This window comes from Acytostelium subglobosum, assembly GCF_000787575.1.
Source record: "Acytostelium subglobosum LB1 DNA, scaffold: scaffold2, whole genome shotgun sequence".
NCBI lineage: Eukaryota > Evosea > Eumycetozoa > Acytosteliales > Acytosteliaceae > Acytostelium > Acytostelium subglobosum.
The window spans coordinates 1,538,262-1,559,112 of record NW_012236530.1 but is presented as its reverse complement, the minus strand read 5'-3'; the positions used below and the strand labels follow the sequence as shown (position 1 = coordinate 1,559,112).

The 20,851-nt window shown below is 44.5% G+C and overlaps 10 protein-coding genes across 10 annotated transcripts; 5 read left to right on the top strand and 5 right to left on the bottom strand.

Annotated features, from left to right (window-relative positions):
* Nucleotides 1-56: 56 nt before the first annotated feature.
* SAMD00019534_014020 (hypothetical protein) lies at nt 57-2,348 on the bottom strand (the record flags this gene model as incomplete). Its single annotated transcript, XM_012903369.1, has 2 exons — nt 57-990; nt 1,069-2,348. Coding segments are annotated over 2 exons (2,214 nt in total), but the record flags the coding sequence as incomplete, so codon positions are not given.
* A 1,492-nt stretch (nt 2,349-3,840) lies between these two features.
* SAMD00019534_014010 (hypothetical protein) lies at nt 3,841-4,756 on the top strand (the record flags this gene model as incomplete). The annotated part of the gene is made up of 2 exons (XM_012903368.1): nt 3,841-4,165; nt 4,254-4,756. Coding segments are annotated over 2 exons (828 nt in total), but the record flags the coding sequence as incomplete, so codon positions are not given.
* Nucleotides 4,757-5,453: 697 nt separating this feature from the next.
* On the bottom strand, nt 5,454-8,176 carry SAMD00019534_014000 (hypothetical protein; the record flags this gene model as incomplete). The annotated part of the gene is made up of 4 exons (XM_012903367.1): nt 5,454-5,888; nt 5,967-7,091; nt 7,172-7,474; nt 7,544-8,176. The coding sequence occupies 4 exons, from the start codon at nt 8,174-8,176 to the stop codon at nt 5,454-5,456; spliced, it is 2,496 nt and encodes an 831-aa protein (XP_012758821.1).
* A 1,007-nt stretch (nt 8,177-9,183) lies between these two features.
* Nucleotides 9,184-9,549, bottom strand: SAMD00019534_013990 (hypothetical protein; the record flags this gene model as incomplete). Its single annotated transcript, XM_012903366.1, has 1 exon — nt 9,184-9,549. A coding segment is annotated over one exon (366 nt), but the record flags the coding sequence as incomplete, so codon positions are not given.
* A 208-nt stretch (nt 9,550-9,757) lies between these two features.
* On the top strand, nt 9,758-10,199 carry SAMD00019534_013980 (hypothetical protein; the record flags this gene model as incomplete). The annotated part of the gene is made up of 2 exons (XM_012903365.1): nt 9,758-9,835; nt 10,029-10,199. 2 exons carry the CDS (start codon nt 9,758-9,760, stop codon nt 10,197-10,199), a joined length of 249 nt encoding a protein of 82 aa, XP_012758819.1.
* Nucleotides 10,200-10,594: 395 nt separating this feature from the next.
* On the bottom strand, nt 10,595-11,994 carry SAMD00019534_013970 (hypothetical protein; the record flags this gene model as incomplete). Its single annotated transcript, XM_012903364.1, has 3 exons — nt 10,595-10,917; nt 10,996-11,564; nt 11,648-11,994. 3 exons carry the CDS (start codon nt 11,992-11,994, stop codon nt 10,595-10,597), a joined length of 1,239 nt encoding a protein of 412 aa, XP_012758818.1.
* A 256-nt stretch (nt 11,995-12,250) lies between these two features.
* On the bottom strand, nt 12,251-13,686 carry SAMD00019534_013960 (hypothetical protein; the record flags this gene model as incomplete). Its single annotated transcript, XM_012903363.1, has 4 exons — nt 12,251-12,352; nt 12,421-12,663; nt 12,750-13,132; nt 13,203-13,686. 4 exons carry the CDS (start codon nt 13,684-13,686, stop codon nt 12,251-12,253), a joined length of 1,212 nt encoding a protein of 403 aa, XP_012758817.1.
* A 1,031-nt stretch (nt 13,687-14,717) lies between these two features.
* On the top strand, nt 14,718-16,096 carry SAMD00019534_013950 (hypothetical protein; the record flags this gene model as incomplete). Its single annotated transcript, XM_012903362.1, has 3 exons — nt 14,718-14,839; nt 14,915-15,211; nt 15,280-16,096. 3 exons carry the CDS (start codon nt 14,718-14,720, stop codon nt 16,094-16,096), a joined length of 1,236 nt encoding a protein of 411 aa, XP_012758816.1.
* Nucleotides 16,097-16,504: 408 nt separating this feature from the next.
* SAMD00019534_013940 (hypothetical protein) lies at nt 16,505-17,878 on the top strand (the record flags this gene model as incomplete). The annotated part of the gene is made up of 3 exons (XM_012903361.1): nt 16,505-16,626; nt 16,686-16,985; nt 17,050-17,878. 3 exons carry the CDS (start codon nt 16,505-16,507, stop codon nt 17,876-17,878), a joined length of 1,251 nt encoding a protein of 416 aa, XP_012758815.1.
* Nucleotides 17,879-18,274: 396 nt separating this feature from the next.
* SAMD00019534_013930 (hypothetical protein) lies at nt 18,275-19,768 on the top strand (the record flags this gene model as incomplete). Its single annotated transcript, XM_012903360.1, has 4 exons — nt 18,275-18,297; nt 18,375-18,682; nt 18,769-19,007; nt 19,094-19,768. The coding sequence occupies 4 exons, from the start codon at nt 18,275-18,277 to the stop codon at nt 19,766-19,768; spliced, it is 1,245 nt and encodes a 414-aa protein (XP_012758814.1).
* Nucleotides 19,769-20,851: the final 1,083 nt, after the last annotated feature.

The window sequence follows — 20,851 nt, the reverse complement described above, 5'->3', positions numbered from 1 at the left end:
AAAAAGGGAAGGAAGGACTGGTGTCCATTGATGATGATGATGGTCTATCACTACAACAACTTGCCAATGCTTGCAGATTCCAAACGGTTGGATGATGATGTGTGACACTTGAGTACCATCTCCATGATCATCTTGTTGTAGGCGACGTTGACGTCGAGACGCTCACCTTCCTTGACGATCACTCCATTGATCGAGTTGACCTCGGTCGGCTGGCCCCTGATGACGTCCACCAACATGCTAGAGTAGTTGGCACTGGTGCGCTCGGCAATGTTGGCCACATACTTGAAGCCCTCCTCGGTGTCCTCGCCGTAGGGCAGTTTGATGCCCTTGGCCTTGCACACCTCCATTCCCTCGACGATGATCTTCTTCATCAGGTTCTTGGAGTAGTCGTCCTTGACCAGGTAGCCGTTGGGCACACCGAGCACGGCCGACAGGGGGTTGATGGCCGCGTTGACCACCACCTTGCTCCACACCAGACTCTCGACGTCGTAGGACAGCTCACTCGAGATGCCAGCGTCGTTGAAGATGGCGCCCAGTGCTTGGAGAGCGCGGTACTCCTCCAGTGTCTGTGGCTCGAGGTTGGCCTCGGGTGCATCGGGCAACGATGGTGATGCGAGGTATGTCAGACCGCTGCCAGTGTGGCGGACTGTGCCGGCGCCATCCATGACGGCACCATTGCTCGTGACACCCTGCCACACCTTGTTCTTGTATCCCTTCTCGCTGATTGTCTGTTCGATCTCCTCTCTGTTTCCAACGCCATTCTGCAGGGTCAACACGATTGCATTGGGGTTGCCACCAACCATCTTGGCAGCAGTGATCGATGCCTGTTTGGTTGAATGACTCTTGACCAAGACCAAACACAAATCTGGATAGCCATCCTTGATCACGTCCAAGGCATCAAGTGTAGCTCTCACAGTTCTAATCGACTCTGGTCTTCCCTCCAAGTTGATCAAGTTCAATCCATTCTTGTTGATCCTCTCAACATGCTCCCTATAGTTAGGTTGATGATGTTAGCAATCAATCAATCATTCAATCAATCAATCAATCGTAATGAGTGAATGTACATACTTCCAAGCAGAGACCATCCAGACATCGGCAAAGTCTTTGGCGGCGAGCTTGGCACTGAAGTAGCTACCCATGGCACCAGCTCCAATGACCACGATCTTTGGCCTCCTGGTACCATGCATTGATAGTTGGTATCGCTCTGGTTCAACCTTGAGTGATGCCTGTGACACTGCAATGCGACTGGCAGCAGAGGTGGCCGATACAGCAGCGGTGGCCTTTGACGCGGCCAAGATAGCCTCCTCGATCTCCTTCTCCTTTTGTCGCAGCTCCTTCAACATTGCACTGATATTCTCACTATTGTTTACAATTCCACGTCCCATATCACTGGTACTGCTATTGCTGTTGTTGTTGGTGTTGTTGACTGCTGGTTGATTTTGTTGATCCTGTACACTGAGTGATTGAATGAACTTGTTGGCCTCCTCCTCCTTCATTGCAAAGCTGTGCTGTTGCAGAGGGAACTTGCGCTCCTCAATCTCCTTCTTAAAGTTCTTCAGACCCTCATTGATGGTGGGCGAGAGAGTGGCGTACTGCTTGCAGAACTTGGTCACAAAGTCTGAATAAAGTCCAAGCATGTCGTGATAGACCAGCACCTGTCCACTCGTGCCGGCGCCGGCGCCAATGCCAATCGTTGGAACAGAGAGACGCTGGGTGATGTTGGCAGCCACCAGCTCGGGCACCATCTCGATGACGATGGCAAAGCAGCCAGCCTCCTGTAGCGCCAGTGCGTCCTCCATGATGTTCATTGCCTCGATCGATGTCTTGCCCTGCAGCTTGAAGCCACCAAATGCGCTGACCGACTGTGGCGTCAATCCAATATGACCCATGACGGGGATGCCAGCCTTGACAATCTCTTTAACCTTGTCCATGTGCTTCTTGCCGCCCTCGAGCTTGACGGCGTCGACACCGCCCTCCTTCATCAGTCGTATGGCGTTCTGGACGGCGTCACGGGGCGACGTCTCGAAGCTGCCAAAGGGCATGTCACCAACGACGAATGCACGGGTGGTGCCACGCATCACGGCCTTGCAGTGGTGCACCATCTGGTCCATCGTGACGTTCGTTGTGCCCTTTTCGCCGAGCACCACCATGCCAAGTGAGTCGCCCACCAATGTAATGTCAATCGCAGCACGATCCACCTCCTTTGCACTGCAATAGTCATAAGCTGTCACCATTGAAATAGGTATCGATTTAGCAAACTTCTTCTTTATATCCAATATCGTTGTCTTCTTCACTGTTGCTGCTTCATCATTCGTGTGTGCCGAGTAATATCTTTGTTGTCCGTGTTGTCCATGTATATTATTGATGTTTGATGATCCAATATAACTCCTTGATGATGATGTTCCAACATATGATGATCTATTATATATACTACTATTATTATTATTATTATTACTATGATTATATATTTTTGATGATGATGTTGAATAATGATGTTGACTATGATATGATGATGATAACAATGATGATGTTGATGATTGTAATATACTTCTATGACATGATGTGAGATGATTATTACAACTCAATCTTAATGATGATTGGATAATCGATTGCATCCTTTATGATTTTATAATAAATAAATAATAATGTTACTGTACTGACTTGTTGTTGTTGTGATCGAATGATTGACCAACGACTACTACTACTACTACGACTTTGACAATTAACAAAGTACTACAATGTAGTTAGATATGAAGATCTCGGGATCGGTTGTGTGCCGAGTGTGTGTCGTCAACACTGATGATGTTGATCGGAGTGAGTGTGAGTGTGTTTGAATGAGTAGTAAATATTATGTTTGATCAAGTATTTATTGTATTGCTTTGCTTTGTTTGTTATAATAATATCTTTTAAGTTATATATATTATATGTATTTATTATACTTGATTATTATTTTTTATTTACAATATAGTTATAGTTACTTTGTAGATATATAACTCCGACGACTAAGGAAAGGTTTGAGTGTTTGGAGAATGGAACACGCAGCGACAGTTGCAACTTTTAAATTGAATTCGAACGAAATAAATCAAATGGGCACACTGGGACAACGCATTCCTACACAAAAGGGGCGTTGTTACAGGCCCCATGTTGTCGCGAAAACTTGTCAAAAAAGGAATCATTGTGGATAAGAGCTGGTATCCAAACTTTCCCAGTTCCCAATTGTAATGTGTAAGATAAATGCGTCATCTCGAATGACACCATTCTTGATCAAACATGGATTGATGTGTGAACAAACACACTCACAATGAATGTCTGTTCGTATTCAATTTCAAGATGGGAACCAAGTGACATTACATTATCATCTAACTTGAAAGCCAAACAAGATAGAGATGATGATGATGGTAATCACACACCATTTCATCATTAACCCCTTTTGCATTCATTCATTCATACACCCATGACGCATTATATTACTTAATTTGAATCAACATGAACTGATAGTAATAATATAATATAATATATAATAGTAATAGTAATAAGATAGAATATATACGTAGATAGAAGATAGACATGATAAGATTAAATCGATCAAGTGCTCATCTTGTATTGAGTCTATTGATATTTCTACATTTACTATTCTTTGTAGCATTGCTCACAGGTGGCGGTGGAGGAGGAGGAGGAGACAGAATCATACCAGACAATGACAATAATGGCAATGACAATATGAATACAGGTGATAGACATGGTGCATCAGCAGCAGGCGGCGGCCTGCAAGCAACAGCAACAGCAAAAACAACAACAACAACAACAACAAACACAATAATCACAAAAGGTCTCGATCATTCACAAGGCGGAGAAGTACATATCAATAGAAATGGAGAGTATGCCTATGCAACATTCGTAAACAACGATCAGTATGCCAAGGGCGTGTTGGCGTTGAAGCAATCATTGGACAGCGCTCAGACACTATATCCAATGATTGTGTTGGTCACTGAACAAGTGTCACAGGAGACCGTCAGTCGACTGCAGAACCTTGGTTGCATCACAGAGGTAGCGCCCGCCATCCAACTAGACAGCGATGTCAGCGTACAAGTAGCTCGATGGCTGCCTGCCTTTAGCAAGTTCAAAGCATGGATGATGACCAAATACACAAGGATCATTTGGTTGGGTATGTTCATTCATCAACCTGATTGATTGATTGATTGATTGATTGATTGAATGAGTGATGCTCACACACTAATCATTCATCACTTCAGACTCTGATATGTTGATTATAAAGAACATTGATCACTTGTTCTCATTCATTGATATGAATGAACCAGAGACTATATATGCAACGGTGGACGCAGATGCCACTTCATGCCAGTGGCAACCGCATAGAATGAAGCTGATCAATAGTGGATTGGTAGTATTATCACCGCGCAAAGAGATCTATGACAAACTGATCGCCAACATCAAACCAGTGTCCAAGTTGCAGAACGGCGTGGTGAATGACCAGGACGTGCTCAACTACACACTCCAGTGGAAGGCGCTCAACTATCCAGAGTATGGCGTACAGATCACTCATTGCGATTGTGTCGATCCTCGCCTGTGGGACATGGACAACACACACTTCCTTCACTTCACCGCTGGCCTTCAAGCACTTCCCAAGCCATGGCAATACCAGCCCGATGTTGGACTGGGTGACTCAGTTCCAGATTGTGTGGAAACTCATTACAAGACATGGTTGTATCACTACAATAAAGCATTGGAACGAGTTGAATGAATGATTGATTGATTGATTGGTGAGGCCCAAGACAAGGTAAGGCGGGACCAATTGCAAGAGGTTGTTATTTGGAAATCCTGGCGGCGCCAATCATGATTATTCTGGATTTAGATGAATACAAAACCACAATAGATGTAGACGTCAGAAGTTCCTAGAGTGAAGCAGTAGTCTCCTTTGGCATCCAACTTGCTCTGCTGGCCAGTTATGGTGGATTTGATATTGTCAGATCCTGCATGAATACAGTATTCTCCTGCTTCCATCTTTCCGAACCTCCAATCTCCATTGGGGCTTTTGGAATTCACTTTCCTCATTGCACTTAGTGTTCCATCGGCATTCTTCAAATAGAGTGTAACGTCGACGCCGACAGTGAGTGGCTCATTGCTGGTGTACTTGCCGTCACGATTGGCGTCAGTCCAAGCGAAGCCCCAAACTGCAGGTCCAGTGGTTTGATAGTATCCGGCGATTGTGTTGAGATTTCCAGATGGGACCCTGTTTTAATCAAGGGAGAAACAGTAGAATCCAGTCTTTTTGAACTTGTTGGTGTCGCCAATGACAGTGATTGTGTAGTTTTCAACAAACTCCAATTGGACACAGTAAGATCCTTGGTCCAGATTGTCAATCTTGATGTCTTCTGGGGAGTGAGCAGATGACGGTATGGTGAACTTCTGGATCTCCTTGTAGTTATAAAATTTCAAGGATTGGTGTCCTTGTCCAGCTTGAGAAGGTGGCCTGGGACATTCTTGTACAAGTATACCTCATGATTGGCATCAATTCCATCCTTGTTGGCGTCGATCCAGGTGTATCCGCGAAGGCTAAACTTGGGAGCTGTCTTTCCAGAACCCAGGACGAAGCCTCCTGGGGCATGGAAAGTGTTTGCAGGTGAAGTTGTTGTTGTGGGATCAACGGAGAAGCAGTAGAATCCTGTAGAGTTGAACTTGTTTGTGACTCCGATAATACTTGGGACATAGTTTCCACTCTCATCAGTGAGATGGACACAGTATCCGCCTTGATCAAGGTTTGTAAACTCAAAGGCCTTTGCAGCCTTGGCAGCATCGGTGATCTGGGTTCCGACTTCAGAGTAGGTTGGCTGGGTACTTGGGCCCTTGACCAATTTGAGCAAGGTGGCCTTGATGCCTCCGAGATATGGTTCAGCAGTGTTGTCCTCGCCATTGCTGTTCGAGTCGATCCAAGCTTATCCATCTACCTTGTACTTGGGTTGAGTCTTGGCTGGGTCTGGAATAAATCCACCCTTGACGACCTTGGAGGGTGAGGAGCCAGTGGTGGGATCGAAATCGAAGCATTCGTATCCGGTGGAGTTGAAATTGTTTGAGCCTCCCTTTGGTCCATTCTTGTAGTTTCCACTCGGATTAGTGACCTTGACACAGTAAGATCCTTTATCGAGGTTGGGGAATGTGATAGAATCATCGGCCTTGGACGCGTCCGAGACCTGAGAGGAAATTTGCTTGTAGGTATTGGAGGCCTTGTCAAGTTTGAGCAAGGTGAACGTGATGCCACCAAGCCATGGTTCACCACCGTTGTCTTGACCATTGCTGTTAGAGTCGATCCAAGCGTATCCTACGACATTGTACTTGGGTATGTTGAATCCAGCTGCAACCTTCATCTCCTTCTTGACGTTGGTGGTGGTGTCATCAAGAGAGAAGCAGTACTGTCCAGTCAAGTCGAATTTGTTAGTGACCCCAGTAGGGCCGTTGGAGTAGACATCACTGGGGTCGCTCATCTTGATACAGTAGGCACCATTGTCAAGGTCAGGGATCCTGAAGCCATTGTCAGCGCCACCGGCAGCACTCGTGGTAAACTTCTTCACCTCTGTGAGGGAGTCGTCCTTATTCTTGCTGTAGAGGATGCCTTGCATGCCTCCAAGGTATGGCTCACCAGAGTTGTCCTCTCCATTGCTGTTGAGATCATTCCAGGCGTAACCGTACAAAGTGTACTTGGGCAGGGGGTTGGCGGCGGTGAATCCGGCTGGGGCGACGAGTTCCTTATTGGCGTTGACAGTGGAGGGTCCAAGATTGAAACAATATTTGCCATCAGTGTCAAACTTGTTTGAGGTACCAGCTGGGCCGTTGGAATAGATGGAGTTAGGATCAGTGATCATGAGGCAGTAGTCGCCCTCATCCAGGTTTTCAAATTTGTAGCCACTGGTCTTGAGTGAAGCGTCGGTCGTGGAGGTGGCCAGCTGTTTTCCATCCTTGTCGGTCAAAGTTACAGCCATTCCACCAAGGTATGGCTCTCCAGAGTTATCCGCACCATTGCTGTTTAGATCATTCCAAGCATATCCAAGTACTACGAACTTGTTGGCGCTAGCAACCTAGAGGTAGTGTCGAGTCAGTGAATGTAACTTCAACTTGGCGTCTTTCCTAACGCGCTGGCATGATCAAGTCTACTTACAAAACCAGAGGGCAGAGCTAGGTTCTTAGAGGCGTCCACAGTATTCTCATTGAGGTCGAAACAATATTTGCAAGTCGTTGGGTCGAAATTGTTGTCTGTTCCAGTTGGACCATTCAGATATCCTCCGGCATAGGGCGGTGTCATCTTGAGACAGTACTTTCCAGCAACGAGACCAGTGAATGAGTAGCCATTTCTTGCTTTGGAGGCATCAGTGGGGCCGGATCCAAGAACTGAACCTGCTTCATTGGTCAACTCAACTGTGATTCCATCCAAGTACGCCTCACCAGCCTCGAAGATGCCATTCTAAAACACAAGTTTGATAGTTAGTATCATCCCTCCTTTCAGTTTCCAGATGAATAGATATATTCTTACCTTGTTTGAATCTAAGAAAGCAAATCCATTGACCGAATAGGTTGGAGGTGGTGTTGGAGTTGGAGTTGGAGGTGGAGTTGGAGGTGGCGTTGGTGTTGAAGTTGTTGAGGCAGTTGTCGTAACAGTTGTTGTGGCAGTGATCGTACCTTCAGCTCCAGTTGTAGTGGCTGTTGTCGACGCTGAGGTGGTACCCTCAGCAGTGGCAGTTGTGGTAGCAGTGGTGATCTGAGTGGTGGAGGCGATGGTCTGAGTGGTAGATGCCGTCGTTGAAGTGGCGGGAGCAATCGTGGACATTGTGGTGCTGACAGTGGTTGTTTGAGTGATGGTAGAGGCAGGACCAGTGGTACTGGCAGTGGTTGTCACTGTGGTGGTACCAGGGGATGTAGCAGTAGTTGATTGAGTGGTGGTTGCCGATGTTGACGCAGTCGTCTGAGTGGTCGATGCGGTGGTTGTTGTCGGTTGGCTTGAGGCAGCAGTGCTCACAGTGGTAGTGGCCGTTGTCGTCTGGGTGATAGTACCCTCTGCACCGGTGGTACTGGCAGAGGTTGAAGCCGATGTTGACACAATCGTGGAGGCCTCGGTTGAGGCGGTGGTGGAAGCTGATGTTGTGTCCTTGGTTGAGGCAGTCGACATGGTTGTGGTTGCCGTAGTGGACGATGTGCTCTGCGTGGTACTGGCGGTAGTAGATGCTGTGGTCTGAGTGGTGGAAGCAGTGGTGGTTACTTGGCTGGTTGGACCTGTGCTAGCGGTGGTCGTGGCGGTGGTCGTTTGGGTGATGGTCGAACCTTGGCCAGTGGTTGAAGCAGTCGTGGTGTCGGTGGTTGAAGCCGTTGTGGTAGCAGGTGCTGTAGTGCTAGCCGTGGTAGTTGCAGTAGTAGTCTCAGTGATTGTTCCATCAGATCCAGTCGTAGTGGCTGTTGTAGACGCAGTCGTGGTGCCAGCAGCAGTGGCGGTGGTTGCCGTGGTTGTTTGGGTGGTTGACACTGTGGTCTGGGTAGTCGATGCAGTAGTAGATGTCGGGGTGGGAGAGGTCGTGGAAGCAGTCGTTGTGGCAGTAGTAGTTTGGGTAATGGTCGAAACCTGCGCCAGTGGTTGATGCAGTTGTAGTGACAGTAGTAGAAGCTGTTGTCGTAGTTGGAGGGGGAAGTGGCAACAGTGCTGACGGTGGTGGTCTGAGTGATCGTAGAGGCCGGACCAGTGGTACTGGCGGTAGTTGTCACTGTCGTGGATGCAGGGGATGTGGCAGTGTGTGTGGCTGACTCATAACGCTACGCTAAAAGGTCCGCTTTCGCTTGCTTCGCAAGCTTCGCTCTGATTTATTATATTCTTAAGAAACTCTAAGAATATATTTATATATATTTATTGGTTAGAAGTTAGGTTAGATAATAATAAAGTAATAATAAAAAATAAATAAATAGTAAATAGGTTTGACAAAGAATAACCATAAATCTAAAGCTAATAGAGAGTAAGGTATAAGGTAGGAATACTGCAGAAAGGGGAAAGTTTGTTTGTATGATGGTAATAAACCCTATTCTTGTTGTACAAGTATCAAATAAGGTACGAAGGTTTAGATGGGGATGATACCTGATGATAGTATATTGGTGGACTAGACCTATAAGTTGTTGGACGAGGTTCAACTATTCGATCTTGATAATGACACAGTCGGTGTATCTGTCATTTGGAACCAAGTTAAGATATCTGCAAACCTTGATGTAGACAACAAAAGCCATTCCATAGGCTTTTTGGAGCTTCTTCTTGTTGAGATGAACAACTTCGATCTCTCCTTGTCCAGCGGGTACCAATACCAACTGGTTAATCAAGATCTCGTGGGTACGGAAGAGAGCTTCATTGTCATTGAAGAAAGTGTTGAACTTTGCTATGTCGGTGTTGCGACATATGATTGTTGAGTTGGCACCAAATGTGAATACCAACTCGAAATCTCTCTTATAGGACTCATTGTATTGCCTAATGAGTTGGTTGAAGTTAACAACTGGAATGTTGTCCATCGTGAATCTCTTAAGTATTATGAAGAATATAATAGGCAGGTAAAAAAATATGAATATTAACTAAACTTGGTAACTTGCAGATGATTTGTCATTGAAGGTCGACCCAGTGGATTATGTATAATAAAACAATAATATTGATTTAATTCTCATCTTTTTTTCCACTTTGAACTTCAAGTCAAATTTTATTTATGAAATAGATATAATCTCAATGACATCGTACTTCAAGACCTACTACGACAAGAACGAAGACTTCCGAAACAAACACAGAGAATACATGAAGCAAAAGGTAACGTGTGAGTGTGGCTTCGAGGTTGGCCGCACAAACCTCAATCGCCACCGAGAAGGCTACATTCACAAACAACTAATGAAAGAATAAATATTGCATATAGATATAAATATATATATATATATACAACAACAACGAACTGATCTTTGTGATGTCTCCGGTGTGGATGTATTCCGAACCTTCATTCATATAGGTGACATGGGTCGTGGTCAGATCTGTTTTCCTCTCAAACAAGACTGTCTCTGGATACTCTGATATCACAGCTGTTGGGAGGTCCATCACGCCATTACCTCCACGGAAGATTGATTGTAGTGTCAAAGAGGACACCATGGCAACTGAGCTGATGAGGCTGGTCAAGAAGTAAGTCGTTCAAAATGTCTACAATCCCAAGGACGAGTGGTGGTGAGGAAAAAGAGGACATCTTCTGGGAACATCTTCTTGAGTAATGTAGAGTGATACCAATGGAACAAGATGAATGACAGCCCCGATCAGGGACAGCGTACTTTTGGTCGTGGTAACCAACAAGAGAATCCACGATCCATCCAAGTTGCTCGCCGTATTCAAAATTTATTGTAAGAGAATGAGACTCGACAATCGCTACCTTGTCCTCCTCAGCCAAGCCAATCTCTCCACCTTCCTCTCACCAATATTCGCTCATCGTGGCTTGATACAATAAAGTATGATATGATTGATACCTGGAGTTTGAATGAATGAATGAATGATTAATTGATTGATTGATTGATCGAGTGAGGGAGGTCCCTAGGCCTCCTTCTTCCTCTTGGATGATCCACTGTTGGATAGAACAATGTCGATGGATAGGCCTGCAAAGACCAGAATGATGCATCCCCATTGTAATGGAGAGATGTAGTGTCCAAACCAGAAGATTGACGCAAGGATCGAGAAGAACTTCCTGGTGGTGGTGATGGTCGTGCAGGACAGTGCACCAAAGCGATTGGTCGTCAAGAATATGAAATGCTGTCCCAATGCACTGGTGATACAATAAAAGAACACCAACACCAATGACTCTGGATAGCGCATCATGAATGATAATGCTGGCAATATATCTCCATTGACAACAGACACTAGTATACAGTATGATTGTGATTGGGTTAGCATGGTCACACGGACAAGACCATCACAGTCGTCGTCAAAGTACATACCTAAGAACATGAAGATAGTGTTCCAGAAGTTAGTGTTGAGCATCATGCTGTTTGATGATGGCTTGTACTGATGAACATAGCTCTCTTGTTGTGGTCCGATTAGTCCATCGACGAGCAGTGATGCAATGAGTAGTAGTTGTCCGTAGAAGTATAGATCAGAGTCCAAGTCAATGGCTGTGTGCTTCTTTGATGACGAGGAGGAGGAGGGCAGCATGAACAGTGCGACACCAACAGAGATGGTGACGACAATAAGTATCTTGGAGAGTGGATAACGCTTCTTGTAGAAGAGCATGCCCATCACGAGGACGGGGATCGGCTTGCACGACTTGGCCAACACCTGCGTGGGGTAGCTGATGTACGAGATCGACTTGTTCGACAGGAAGGTCGATGCCACTATAAGCACCGATGTGTAAATGTATTGGATGGCTGGAGTCATGTCAACGCGTTCCTTGCTCACCAACTGTATAGTCTTTGCCGACAAGTAGTTCACCAAACTCTGCAGCGCCAACAAGAATGCTGTATAATTTCCCAACTTCTCCTTATCATCTGGATTATATCTAACAATACTCCTGAATATGATTGATTGATTATGATGAGTTAGCGAGTGATTGATTGATTGAATGATTGAATGAGTGATGGGATGATGACGTACAGTTTCTCTTGGCAGAAGCCATAAAGTAAATAGAATACATATATGCCTGCAACGCAGATTATAAACACCAGCTCTTTACTTAGCACTGAATTATGATGTGTATCTGTTGTTGTCGTTGTCGTCGTCGTCGACGAATTTGTTGTTGTTGTGTCTATGTTGTTGTTGTCATCTTGGTTTGAATGTACTTTTGATGCTGATGATGTTGCCGTGACCCTATCTCTTATACTACTACTATTATGTCTTATTGGTGGAGTTGATGGAGATGATGAAGGTGGTGTAGTTGAGGCAGATATTGATGATGCCAATGATGATGAAGTTGAATCAGCAGATCTAGCAGTTGATGACATATTATTATCTATATCACTAAATACCATATCTTGTACCAAACTATCTATCTGAATGATTGAATGTATGAATGGTTGAATGAATGAATGAATTGGAATCCAACAAGTCAAAAAGATCGCGTTTTGAATGAAAAAAAACCAAGTCAAAGGGTGTGCATCGTCATCTGGTTGGCAACCCACACGCGCACTCTCTAGACAACACACGATCACACTTTGGTAATGTCACGTGATCGATTTGATGGATGGTAGTTTTGTCAGACTACATGTAAACTTGACACACTTCAGTCCCATTGCCATAAGCCTTAAAGATAAACAGAGTACCAAGTGCTACCAATACATGGAATATCTGATGACTTGAGACCTGTGTGATTGGTTGGTCAGTATATGATTGATTGAACGATCATATGAGATGGATGATAGGACACGTACGAATATGTCAAACTTGCCAGGTGCTAGTATCTCTGGGAATCTAAGACGTCTGATTGATAATCCAATACCAAAGAATCCATATGATAATAGTAGCCATTGGAAATTGCTGTCGTTGCCGAATGTGTATGGCTCACTACTCATGCCTCCACTCTCCAAATACAACCTGAGCATATGTGACACCAATCCCTGCAATGCCAAGAATGAGAATACAAATGTCCTCAATGAGAACTTCTTCTCTCTCATCTGTGATTGATTGATTGATTGAGTGTGATGGGTTAGTTATTGAATGATTGATTGAATGATTGAATGAGTGCCAATCATATTCATACCATCTTTGGTAATAGTGATAGTGCTGTGACTATTAGGAAGAGGAATGAGAATAGGAAGAGTGAGCGGATGTTGGGGAAGCAGTAGAGCTCACTGTAGATGATGAGGTTGACAGAGGTGAGGATGAGTAGACCAATGAATGAGACATCCAACATCAATGTTCTTTTGTACACTGTTATAGAATGTGATCGATATGTATGATAGATTGATGATGCCAGGAAACAGAGGAAACATGTCGCCAAGAAGAACAACAAGTTCATCAAATACATTGGAGTATGTTGTCTATCCTGGTGACGATCAGGTATCAAATGCATCGCCGCCAACAAGTCCTTTACAAACACAACAAGGTATAGTATCGCTGGTATCAAGTGTGTCCATATGTTGCCTTTTTGAGATTGATTGATTGGTTGGTCAGACAATCATCCATAACCATGATTGAACAAGTGAGTACGTACCTGTATCATTGTGTAACATGAATACACTCTTGGTACATTGTTTGAATGAGCGAGTAGTGAACTCGCGAAAGCCAGACAGGATGTAAGGGTTCTCCGTGGTCATCAACTCAATGAAGCTGTCAATGTCGACGCAATGACAATGTTGTTGAGTGCCAATTTGAAGATGATTGTGTGCATGTCTATGACCATCATTGTTACTATTATTGTTGTTATTATTGTTGTTTGCTGTGATTATATCATTGAGTAAAGGTGTCTCGTTAAAGTCTAGTATCTCCTCTTCCAACATTTGTTGATTGTCTTGTCCGATCAACATTGACATGTCGACCATTGCCATTGCATCTGATGATTGACCAACATCGCAGAACATATCTTCATCGCCTTGAGGTGGAGTTTCATAATCAATCTCCTCTCCCTCTGGTGTCAACATCGTAGACATTGATATCTCTACAATGTCATTGTCATTATTATCATTGTTGTGATTCATTGATGTTGTTAATGTTGTTGTTGTTGTAGTAGTTGAAGACATTGTGTCTGTGTGTCATTGATGCTGCTTAGTTGTAACTGTACAAAGGGTATTGTTTGTTTGTTGTTTGATTGTTTGAGTGAATGAATGAATGAGTCACCAAACTTGTGAAGTCACAGATCTCAAACTTCTGCGAAGACCGGTCCCACACAACATCATTGTTGCATTATTTTGATGTCTAAAGAGTTACTTTCATTCATTCATTCATTAACAATGACAGATACAGGCATGGTTCATGAGTTCAAGGTTGTGAGTATGTTCATGAAGTCCACTGAATATAGTTTGGTCCAAGAACTCACATGAAGATTGAATCCAATCAGGTACACAACAACGACAACAATACCGACAATCAATGATGTATTGTATTTACAATATTCACAATCAATACTCAACATAGATGGAGAATTATGGTTAAAGGATTGATTTTTTGTTTAGCATTGTTGGTGGTAATGTCCACGATACATTTAGTCTGATGTGATTGATTGAAGCTTAGACCAGGGACTGTCACCCACAAGACATTTACACGTCAACAAAGAAGTTACAGTTATTCATTGAATGCCTCTTCATTCTGAAAAAAATAGCAGTGAGACAGGTGATGTCAGCTGATCAATCAAACAAGAATTGGTGACGTCCTTGTTTTTTTGGATATTTGTTTAAGTTTTATTTGAATCACTCCATGAGTCGTCTGTTTGACTGTTAAATTGATCAGTCGTCTCGTAGTGATAGATAGTCTACACAACAACAACATCATGACACGCTTTGGTGTTCAATCTGAAAAACACAGAATTGGACCTGATGTGAGCCGCAAGTCTAGACCGTTTTGGGAATGGATGTGAATGAACAAAGAACCGAATGGATGTATGTATGTATGCGTGATTGAATGAATGAACGGATGAATGAGCGACACGACAAAAGGCATGATGATGTAAACATCGTCTTATTGATATCAATATTACATTCATACATATAAATAATAAATAATATATATAATAATGAGATTAATAATTGCATTGACCATTGCCTTGTGCATGTTCCAGTACGTCTCGGCTCAATCTTGCACTGAACTCACTTGCCAGAAGTTCGCCCTCAGCTCATGTACCGGTGATATTTACAAGTATGTTAATTAGTGTTGAATGGGATCATCCCACCCCCACCCCCACTCACTCACTCACTTCCTCACCCAATGTAGCCGTCTTGTTGCCAAAGTAGAGGCTAAGGGAGTACAGATCAACTTGATCTGCCCATCACAATACTATTGTGGTGATAACCCATTCTGGAATGCTTCCAACACTGAATCATCAGAGAGAATCTGTCTGCCATTGGGCAATGTCGGTCATCACTGTGATCCAACCATTCCAGTCACCTGTGTCCCAGGTCTCCAATGCTATCCACCATTCACCCCAGCACCACCAGTAAGAGACATCGAGGCCAAGGTCGAGGTCGACGCCACCACCGTCTACACTTGCCAGATCCTCAACTTCCTCACGTAAGTAGTTCTACTCATTCGATCAATCCTGGAACTATTCCACTCACTCAATCAATTATACAATTTAGTGTTGGAGAGAAGTGCTCTGTCACATCAGATTGCTACAGCCCAGACAGCAGAACTCAGATTGAGTGTGATGGATTCACTCGCACTTGCACTCCAATGATCCCATCCTCCAAGGACTCGACTTGCATCAGCGACGACCACTGCCCACCAAACCAGTTCTGTAACCAGACCACCAACTGTCTGCCACGTGTTGCCCTCGGCGGCAACTGCTCAGAGAACGCCGATTCGTGTGTGGTCAATGCCATCTGCGCCAGCGTCAGCATCGACAACAACAACATGACCTGTATCCCAATATTCTCGCGCCAGGAGAACGAGACCTGCTCGTTTGGCAGCTCGTACCACGGCTTCCTCGACGCCTGTGACATCAGCAAAAACGTCTACTGCCAGGCTGGCATCTGCCGCGCCGCCCCCGCCCCCGTCTCCACCACCAACTGCTCCAAGGACGCCTGCTCGTCCAACCAGCGCTGCATGTGCACACCCGCCAACCCAAGCGGAGAGTGCATCACCTCGTACATACCCGCCGACACTAGCGCCTGCAAGACCACCGCCCTCGCCTACTTTGACTGTCTGGCTGCCAGCAACTGTGCCGACGGCAACGCCAACGTGCCCAAGTCGTGCGGCTACCAAAAGTGCAAGAAGCCCCTGTGCGACTACATGGGCGCATGCAACACTCCCAACCCATTCACCAGCTGCTTCAGCGGCAACGACAACTTTGCCACCATTGGCTTCTGTGGCAACCTCACTCCAGGCGCCTCCTCCATCACCTCGCCAGCCATCATCATCACCGTTCTCTCTGTGATCCTCGCTCTCATGTTCTAAAGTCTTGTCTTGGTCCATAACTAAACTAAAACTAAATATAAATATATATTATTATTGTCCAAAATAAGAAAGATGTGTCTTTTCAAAGTATGTGTGGGTGTGGGGTGTTTGATCATCAACCGATGCGACGTTTTTTTTTCACACACAACTGATTGATCAAAAGGAGCTGAGCCCTTCAATTTTTTTTGGACGATGTACACTTGAATCAACCTACAACTTTATGTGTTTATGAACAACTATTCATAGATAATTACTGGTTTGTTTGAATCAAACCAAACGTCATCGTCACTGATGATAGACCATCCACATCACGTCACATTCAATTCAATTCATTTGTTATTTAATAATCAATTATAGTAATAGATAACTATAAATAAATAACTACAAATATATATAAATATTAATAAAATGAAGTACATATTATTAATTATTGCCATTGTTGCATGTGTCAACTTTTCTGATGCCCAGAATTGTCAGAAGCTCTTCTGTCAACAAGGTGCTCTCAGTCCATGTAACTCTGATATCTACAAGTAAGTTAATATTCTTCCAATCACTCAATCACTCAACTTACTCATCATTACACTTTTAGTGGAGGAGGCGGTGCTCCTAAGAAAGTAGAAACTGCTTCAACTTTGATTTGCCCATCACAATACTATTGTGGAAACAATCCTTTCCAGAATGCATCCAACCCAGACTCACCATTAAAGGTGTGTCTTCCATTGGCCAACGTTGGACAAAGATGTATCCAAAGCTCAATCTCATGTATTCCAGGTCTGACCTGCTATCCCGCCGCCGCTCCAGAGTCCAGAGAAGAGGTCAGAGTGATTGAGGAAGAAGTTACACTCCCATCCGCCTCAATCTACACCTGCCAGATCACTCATTCTGCTACGTAAGTTGATTGATTGATTGAAGTTACTTCATGTTGACTAACATATAACTATTGGGGATAATAGCGTTGGTGAGAAGTGCTCTGTCAACACTGATTGTGTGAGCTACCCAACAGGCTTGCTCTGTGATCCAGAGAAGAAGGTTTGTGTTCCATTGATCAACAGCAAGAAGCCAACTGATTGCACTTCACAAGTCCACTGCAAGCCAAACGAGTACTGCAACCAGACCACCAACTGTCTGCCACGTCTCGCCATTGGTGCCGACTGCACTGAGCTGCCATCATCCTGCGCTATCAACTCGGTGTGTGCTGCCAACTTGAACAACGCCAACTCATCCTGCGTGGCCCTGTTCTCCAGATCGAACGGCCAGCCATGCACCACCATCGACGCAACCTTTGGCGCCATCGTGGACTCGTGTGACATCAGCCAGAACACCTATTGCAGCTACTCGGCCATCAACACCTCGTACATCTGCCAGCAGCCACCCGCCCCCGTCACAACATCCAACTGCTCGCAGGATGCCTGCTCGTCGTCGGAGGTCTGCACGTGCACTGCCGACAACTCGGGTGGCGTGTGCATCAGCCAGCTGCCAACGGACGCATCGTCCTGCAAGACCAAGGCATCGGCATACTTTGATTGTCTGGCTCAGTACAACTGTTTCTCTGAGAACGCCTACATTCCAAGATCATGTGGTTTCGTCAACTGCAAGGCCAAGCTCTGTGACTACATGGGAGCATGTCACTCCAAGGATCCAAGCAGCTCCTGTTTCACTGGCACTGATAACTTTGCCACAATAGGCTTCTGTGGCAGCATGGTGCCAGGTTCATCCTCCATCACCATGCCATCAATGATCCTCATGATCGTCACACTAATCATTGGTACCATTCTATTCTAAGTAAAGTAATCATTCAATAAATACAAGTACAACTACAAATACTTGTATACATGTACTCTTATACCTATTACATCATTGTATCTCAACTTGTTCATTCATTCATTCATTCAATGCGATGAGATCGAACATCAACAACTTGCGTGAATTGCGAATAAAATTAATTTAAGTTATGTGTGAGTGAAGAGACCCAACTAACCAAGGGTTCATCAAGCACACCTTGTATCCATTCTTCTTTATCTCACACTATATCAACAACATCATCATTATCTAACAAGATATCAATCATCAAGCAATCAATATCAATCCAAACACAAACATACAATCAATCAATATAATCAATCAATCCATCATCTTAGACGCGACACACTTATCACAACCTAGCAAAGAAACATATACATGTCTTCCACAACATCCACTGTGTATGTGTCCTGACTGATCTTCCAGAGATGACAATCGATCGAACTAACATCAACATCACATGATATAATGTATACAGCCCTATTGTTGACGACAACAATTGGAAGGACAATTTGATCTTACCAAAGAAGGACGAGAGGAAGCAGACTGAAGATGTGACAGCAACAGAGGGAAATGAGTTTGACGATCTGCATTTGAAGAGAGACCTGCTGAGAGGCATCTACGAGAAGGGTTATGTAAGACCCTCACCCATACAGGAGAAGGCGATCCCAATCGCACTCGCAGGCAAGGACATCATGGCAAGAGCCAAGAACGGTACCGGTAAGACTGCCTCCTTCCTCATCCCAGCACTCGAGAAAACAGATCCAACAAAGAACTATATCCAAGGTAAGAATGAATGAAGCAGGCAACAGCAATAGCAGCTACAGCAACAGAGATAGATGTTAACATTGTATGATCATTCATTCATTCAGTCTTGATCTTGGTCCCAACAAGAGAGCTCGCATTGCAGACATCACAGGTGTGCAAAGAACTAGGTAAATATATGAATGTCAAGGTGATGGCCACGACTGGAGGCACTAGCTTGAAGGATGACATTATGAGACTCTACGAAACTGTACATATATTGGTGGCCACTCCTGGAAGAGTTCTTGATTTGGCCCAAAAGAACGTTGCCAACCTTTCAAACTGCCAGACAATCATCATGGATGAGGTATGTCTTTGATCACATGACTGATCAGCTGATCGAAATAGATCACGTGACTTATCAGCTGACACATATTAACATGTATTCCTCAGGCCGACAAACTGTTATCACCAGAGTTCCAACCTTTGATCGAACAATTGATTCAATTCCTACCATCTAGCCGACAGATATTGTTGTTCTCCGCGACATTCCCCGTCACGGTCAAGGCCTTCAAGGACGCCTACCTCTCAAAGTCGTACGAGATCAACCTGATGGACGAGCTCACACTCAAGGGAGTCACGCAATACTACGCATTCGTCGAGGAGCGCCAGAAGATTCACTGCCTCAACACGCTCTTCTCCAAACTGCAGATCAACCAGTCGATCATCTTTTGTAATTCCGTCAACCGCGTGGAGCTGCTGGCCAAGAAGATCACCGACCTCGGCTACTCGTGCTTCTACATCCACGCCAAGATGCTGCAGGCGCACCGCAACCGCGTGTTCCACGACTTTAGGAACGGCCACTGCCGCAACCTCGTCTCGTCCGACCTCTTCACCAGAGGCATTGATATCCAGGACGTCAACGTCGTCATCAACTTTGATTTCCCCAAGCACTCTGAGACCTACCTCCATCGCATTGGTCGTTCGGGTCGTTTCGGCCATCTCGGTCTCGCCATCAACCTCATCACCTACGAAGACCGTTTCTCGTTGCACAAGATCGAGCAGGAGTTGGGCACTGAGATCAAGCCAATCCCACCCGTCATTGACAAGTCACTCTATGCTGTGTAAATAGCGAACCCGAATATTCCATCTCCATCACCATCATCCTCCACCTGCCTTTGTCGAACAAACGATGGCTACACACATACACATACCAATCATAACAACTCCATCAACTCTATTCATTCAACCATCATTCAATCAATTAATATTCAATCAATCTCCAACACTCATCCAATCAATATTATTCAGTATCAACAACATTAATCATAATCAATATCAATATCAATATCAATCAAACATATATATCCTTCAATATTCAATCCATCAATCATATATCACCATCCATCCACCTCCCCGTCCATCCCACCAGCTCGCTCTCATAGGCTCATCACTTCCATTACGCAATCTGTGAAGAGACTAGCATAACCAAACAAACAACTACAAACAAACAAACTACAAACATTCAAACCAACAACAAACAAACAACAATCAGCTTTCACCTCCCCATCGCCTGTATGTAAGAACCCAACCACCGATCCACCAAGCAACCAATCCAACCAATCCAACAAACTCAACCAATCCAACCAACCCAATTCAAACTCAACACAACTTAACTCAGCACATACTTTGAGATGCGAGGCTCCAGACGATGCCCTCCCTCAGGTTACCAAGCACATACTCTCTTCCCCTACTCTCCTCAACCCTTCACTTCACTCAACCAATTGCCCTGACTTTTGTTTATTCATTATCGCTACTTGATTCACCAATCAAATTAACACCCTCACCCAATCACCATCGCCCACTCCGAACTACTTACCCTGACTATATAATGAATAAACCCGACAAACAACACGACCATCAACCTCACCAAACAATCCCAAACTAGTCGTCTCTTTCTCTGTCTCCATCTCTTTATGATCACTTGTTGCTCCCTAGTGAGTTGGCAACAGGTCAGCATGGTCCACGAAGTTGACACTTTTGAAAAGCTCGTCTGAAAAAAGGAGGGAACATGTAACTTTTGAAGTTAAATCGAAAGACGTGAGTGCACTTCATTGTTGTTCAACACCCTCATCATCATTCACACAAACACATACACACACACGACAACACTGTTCACCTTGCCTTATACTTAGTGCTCATTCATTATCG